The 6,000-nt window shown below is 42.2% G+C and overlaps 1 protein-coding gene across 7 annotated transcripts in view; it reads left to right on the top strand.

Annotated features, from left to right (window-relative positions):
- Positions 1–3,063: 3,063 nt before the first annotated feature.
- UBR2 (ubiquitin protein ligase E3 component n-recognin 2) overlaps positions 3,064–6,000 on the top strand; it is a 118,057-nt gene continuing 115,120 nt past the window's right edge. For 4 of the 7 annotated variants that reach the window (XR_003521310.1, XM_027601321.2, XM_027601322.1 and 1 more), the window contains exon 1: positions 3,064–3,530. Coding sequence is in view for 6 of the 7 variants with exons in the window: in XM_027601321.2 (XP_027457122.1) it covers positions 3,453–3,530 (78 nt within the window). In the remaining variant the exon portion in view is untranslated. The remainder of the gene's footprint in view (positions 3,531–6,000) is intronic. The other 3 variants (XM_027601320.2, XM_027601318.2, XM_027601319.2) reach the window with 1 other exon arrangement.

Raw genomic sequence — 6,000 nt, 5'->3', positions numbered from 1 at the left:
ATAAATGAATTAAATATAATTTCTAGGAATGACAAAGGAAATCACTGAAAATAAAAACTCAGTAGATTGTTCATATCAGATTAGACACCGCTGAAGAGAGAGTTTGCACACTAGAAGATATATCCAGAATGCAGCACAAAGTATGGAGGAATGAAAAAGATTAATAGAGAAAAGAAAAGGAAGTCAAACAGAAGTTCCAGAAGGAATAGAATGGTAATATTTGAAGAAATATCTGAAGGTAATACTTGAAGAAATAATGGTTTTGAAGAATTTGTTGACCATATACTCCAATCTGCAAAGGGAATGTCATTTTATACTAAAGAATATATATTGTATAGACCATGTTCTCTGCCTACAATATGATACAACGAGAAAGCAGTAACAAACGATAAAAATATCACACACATTTGAAAAATTTAAGCTATACTATATGGGTCAAGGAAGAAATCATAATAAAATTAGAAAATATTTAGCAATGAATGATAATGAAATCACTACATACCAAAATTTGTGGAATGCAGCCAAAGCAGTAGATAATGGAAATGTATTGCCTTAACAAATCTAGGATTCTAAAGTTGGTCCCCAGGCCAGCAGGATGACACAGGAACTTGATAGAAATGCAATTTTCTATCTCCACCTAAAACCTATTGAATTAGAAATTTTGAAGGTGGGATCTAGAAATCTGTATTATATCAAGAGCTCCAAGCTGATTTTACCTATTTATTTGAGAGAGAGAGACAACAAGAGAGGGAACACAAGCAGAGGGAGCTGGCGAGGGAGAAGCAGGCTCCCCACTGAGGAGGGAGCCCGCTGTGGGGCTTGATCCCAGGATGCTGGGATTATGACTGGAGCCGAAGGCAGACGCTTAATGACTGAGCCACCAAGGCGCCCCAAGACCTCCGGGTGATTCTGACGCATGCTTAAGTTTGAGACCTCTGCCTTAAATGTATATATTGAAAAAAAGAGAAATATTAATAGCAAACATCCAATTCAAGAATTTAGAAAAAACATTAAACTCAATCTAAAAGTAATAGAAGGAAGGAATGTTAACAGCAGAAATTTTCTTTATAATGTACTTTAATGGCTTTAATTCTATTAGGACTCTTAAAGAGGCATTATCTGTGCTTCCAGGTTGTAACAATCCCAGTTTTCCTCCAGCTTGACTCTGACTAGGTAGAGTAACAGTGCAAGGAAATTGGACAAAAAAGAAAGTAACACATAGAAAAACGTTTCAAGATATCTCATTCTAGATACCTATGCAGATATATGCATGCTCTTTTTTCTAGACAGAATCATAAGAAAGTATTAAAAATGATTTTCTTCGGGGAGGAGGAACTGGGGGTAAATGGAGTAGTTTTCATATTTCCTTTTAAAATATTCCTACATGGGCACCTGGCTGGCTCAGTCGGTGGAGCATGTGATTCTTAATCTCTGGATTGTGAGTTCAAGCTCCATATTGGGCATAGAGCTTACTTTAAAAATAAATAGAGAAATAAATAAAATATTCCTATCGGGGCACCTGGGTGGCTCAATCAGTTAAGCATTGCCTTGGTTCAGGTCATGATCTCTGGGTCCTGGGATGGAGCCCCAAGTCCAGCTCCCTGCTTAGCGCAGAGCCTGCTTCTCCTTCTGCATGCCCCCTGCTCATGCGCTCTCTCTCAAATAAATAAATAAAATCTTTAAAAAATATATTCCTATTAAGTTTGAATTTCTATTTTTTTTAAGATTTTATTTATTTGACAGAGAGAGACACAGCAAGAAAGGCAACACAAGCTGGGGGAGTGGGAGAGGGAGAAGCAGGCTTCCCGCTGAGCAGGGAGCCCAATGTGGGGCTCCATCCCAGGACCCTGGGGTCATGACCTGAGCCGAAGACAGACACTTAACCGACTGAGCCACTCAGGCACCTTTTAAGTTTGAATTTCGAATCTTACTTTTATTTTCAAAAGTGATAGCAAGACTTACTTGAAGTATGAGATTATGGGTAATTTTTATTTCCTAATTAAAAAAAGCAAAAACAAACAAAACACTTGGTTAATATTGTTAAAACAATAACAACAAAATATTTCCCTGGATTGGGTCAGATTTTTTTGTTGTTGTTGTTGCCTAATTCACAATCTTCTCAGAATAAATTAACATGCTTGATAAAATGTGTAAGCAATTTTCTGATAAACTCTAAAGGAACTGGGGCACCTGGGTGGCTCAGTCGTTAAGTGTCTGCCTTCGGCTCAGGTCATGATCCCAGGGTCCTGGGATCGAGCCCCACATCGGGCTCTCCCTGCTAAGCAGGAAGTCTGCTTCTCCCTCTCCCACTCCCCCTGCTTGTGTTCTCTCCCTTGCTGTGTCTCTCTCTGTCAAATAAATAAATAAAATCTTAAAAAAAAAAAACTCTAAAGGAACTGAAGACTTGTTCTAAGAAACCCACCCACCCAACTGTCAGTCAAGAGCCTAATTACCTCTAACCAAACATAATTTTCTTTTGTACCTAATTTATTTTTATAAAATGTCTCTATCAAGAGTAAATCTTTTTAGACTTGTTTTGGTAGGCTACTTTTCCTTTGCAGCAACATTTATAATAAATTTTTATAAGTGGCCATAACTAAATCACGTGGAAATTTCTTTAACAGAATTTAAGTATGTTTTAAACCCTTAAAAAAAATCTGGGTAATGTCCACCTCAGTTGCGGTCTAAAAGACGAGGCATGATGAATGACAGGGCCATAGAACCATAGGAATAGAATGTAATTCTTTCATTCTTTCCACGAGTATCTTACTGTCTACCTATGCCAGGCTTTGAAAAGTACTTTAGTGTCTACCACGCGCCAGGCACCGTTCTAGGATCTACGGATACAAACAGGAACAAATGGAGTTGAGGGGAATAAAACTACAGTTCCCACAATGTCTTGCTCTTCTGCTTCTTCCCTGGTGAGCGCTTCTTTTCGCTAGCCTCTTCCCAGGATTCTAGTTGTACAGGAAAGCCCCGCCCGCTTATCTGCCGTTTGCCCATGCTGTGGTTAGAAGTGGACTACAACTCCCATAATGCCTTCATGGGGCACCCTATAAGGGCTCCACCTGCTTCCCGGCCGTGTGGCGGAGGACTACAGTTCCCAGGCTACACTGTTTCCTCTTTTGGGTGTTATTGCCCCTTTCCCGGTGCCGGACGCGGTAGAAGCTAGCGAGAGTGCCAGGTCCTGGGTTCTCTGTGTCCTTCTCCGGGGCAGGGACGAGGCAGTGACCTGACTCTTGGGCGCCGAGCCCGGGGGGGGAGCGCAGGAGGCCGCTTTCCCTCCTGTTCGGCTTACCTCACACTACTCTCCTTCTTCCCCACCCGCGGCCGCCTGGACGACTCCGGACTGACTGCCTGGGACACGGGTGGCAGTCCCGGCAGTTGGGGCTGTGGCGAGGCCGCAGCCCTCGGGGCGGCGGTAGCGGCGTCAGCGCTGGGGAGGAGAGAAGATGGCGTCGGAGCTAGAGCCCGAGGTGCAGGCCATCGACCGGAGTTTGCTGGAATGTTCGGCTGAGGAGACGGCGGGGGTGAGTGCCAGGACCCGGGCGGGGATGTTCGGCCCTCGCAGGCCGCTCCCCGGGGGAGGAACTGACTCCTGGAAATCTTGGAGCAACCCGGCCCAGACTTGGGGCAGCGACCTCGCCGGGCTCTCAGGCCTCGCCTTGTATGTGGGTAACGGGCCGGGGAGGCCACCGAGCCTGCTCCTCTCCTTCCTGTCTTCTAATAGCCGGCCGAGCCGTTCTGTGCGCCAGCCACCTTTGCATTCCCTTTCTGCCTAGGAGAACCGACAGCTCTTCCATTATTCCTCTTTTTTCCCCACACTCACATTAGGTCCCCAGCACGAGGGCCTTTACCCTTTTTGCCAGCCCCTTGAAGACACTTCCTGGTTTGGGGGTATAATCGCCCTACATCTTTTGCCTAATTCCTTTTCCGCAGATTAGGGGAACCTTCCCTCCTCCACCGAAACATCCTACCCGAACCGGGTTCCTACTTTGTTCTGGGACTGCCCTAGGCACCAGAGGATGCAGACGACACTGTTTTCCCTTTATCCCCCTGTTCAGTTCATTTTTGCACCTATTTGGTCAGTCGACAGCGTTGATGAATGTGCGGAAAGTAGTGTCTGGGCATGTTTACTGAGTGTGAGAAAGCAGTAGTGGAGGCTGGGAGATTAAAAAAATAATTTATCTAGGAGTTGGGGATAGTTGGGTGGAAAAGAATCGTTACATAACTTTGAGAGAGCAGCTTTCAACAAATAGAAACCAATAAAGTGAGGTTTGGTCACAGCATAGTGGAAGCAGTTAAACCCCAAACTTAAACCCCTCAAACCCAGTATTGTAATGAAAGTATATTATGAATATGCTCGTATAAGTAGCAGAGTTATAAAATGATTTCTTTAATAAACTTGATGGCATCTTTGCTCAAGAAGGACCGGGAACACCAATAGAGCAAATTGTCCAGAATGATTATGAATGGACCAAAACAACCTAGGCCTCATCTCTAAGGTCTCCAGTTTAAAAAACTTAGTTTATGGGGAGGGAGTGGCCTTTGAACACTTGTCAACAATCTTAATGTTATGAACAAAATTTTAGTGGGGCCCTTTGGGTTTGTTAGTCAGTGAGGAGTTCTTTGTGTGAATTGATGAGGACCCGAAAGTCAGAGTGGAAGCAATGGACAGGAATAGAGATGAAAAGTTTCCTACCTTGATGAATGATCACTCTTGGATTTTTTTTTTTTAAACCAACTTGTTTAGTGTAGGTCTGTTTTTATTTACTTTCTACTTAATATTGCAACAACCCGAGGATTTTCATCCCGCATCTGCCTTTCGTTTATCAGAGATTTGAAAAGAGAAAAGTGTTACAAGTAAACAGTAAAATGGTCAGAATGACAGCTATTTCCAATCTGTCACTGTGTCGATATCCATATTGGTATTTCAATCTGTTGTCTGCCTCAAAGTGTTGTTGTTTTTACTCCCACCAAATTTTGTGCATGTTGGCCCAGGCTGTGTGCTTTATTTTTCCAATTCTGAAAGTGCAAGCTATTAAGTGATTGGAGTTTCTCCAACTTGTTGACGTTCCTGTGGAAACCAATTATAAACGGTGTTAGAGACCAGTGCAATAATTCTTGTGCAGTGAAATTCTCAGGCAGATGCAGTGGGAGAAGTTAAGGGAAAAGCAATACAAATTTATTAATTTGGACTTAATTTGAGTTTGTAAAGATCACAACCTGAGCTACATTTTACTTTTGTTCTGTTTACTTTTAAATGGCTTTCTGAACAATAAGATGAAAAAATATTTAGTCTAAAGACCAACAAAAGTCCTTAAAGAATATGCAGACTAATGCTAAAATACAAGGTTCTGGGATGCCTGGGTAGCTCAGTCGTGAAGTGTCAGCCTTTGGCTCAGGTCATGATCCCAGGGTTCTGGGATCAAGCCCTACATTGGGCTCCCTGCTCCGTGGGAAGCCTGCTTGTCCCTCTCCCACTCCCCCTGCTTGTGTTCCCTCTCTCGCTGTGTCTCTCTCTGTCAAATAAATAAATAAAATCTTTAAAAAAATAAATAAAATACAAGATTCTTCCAGCTATATAACCTGGCCTTATTTTGTGAGGGGTTTATTGTTTGTATTTAGTTAAAACCGCATAACACTTAAAACTGTTCTTTCAGCTTAGGCTACCGCACAGCTCTTTATCACAAATCAAATGAATTAATAAAGTTTTCTCAGGTTAAAAGTAAATTTTAAACAAAGCAGTTATTGCAGCCTTTAGATGTTTGTTACTGGTAATTTGTGGGGTCACATCCATTTAAAATTAATAAGGTTAATGTCACTTTTCCATACTTTATTTACACACTGCTTTATAAATTTCTATTATGAGGAGGAAGGACTTTTTGTGATCTTATGTATCCTAACAAGCATGCCTCACAAATAAAGCATTTAAGCACTCTCTTCAATAATTGTAAGCGCTTCAGTTATCTTAAAGAGGCCCTCTCTTCTCAGTTTTCT

Source organism: Zalophus californianus, chromosome 7 (genome assembly GCF_009762305.2).
Source record: "Zalophus californianus isolate mZalCal1 chromosome 7, mZalCal1.pri.v2, whole genome shotgun sequence".
In the NCBI taxonomy this organism is placed as follows: domain Eukaryota; kingdom Metazoa; phylum Chordata; class Mammalia; order Carnivora; family Otariidae; genus Zalophus; species Zalophus californianus.
Note: the sequence above shows the minus strand (reverse complement) of the source record. Positions and strands in the feature narration are given on the sequence as shown.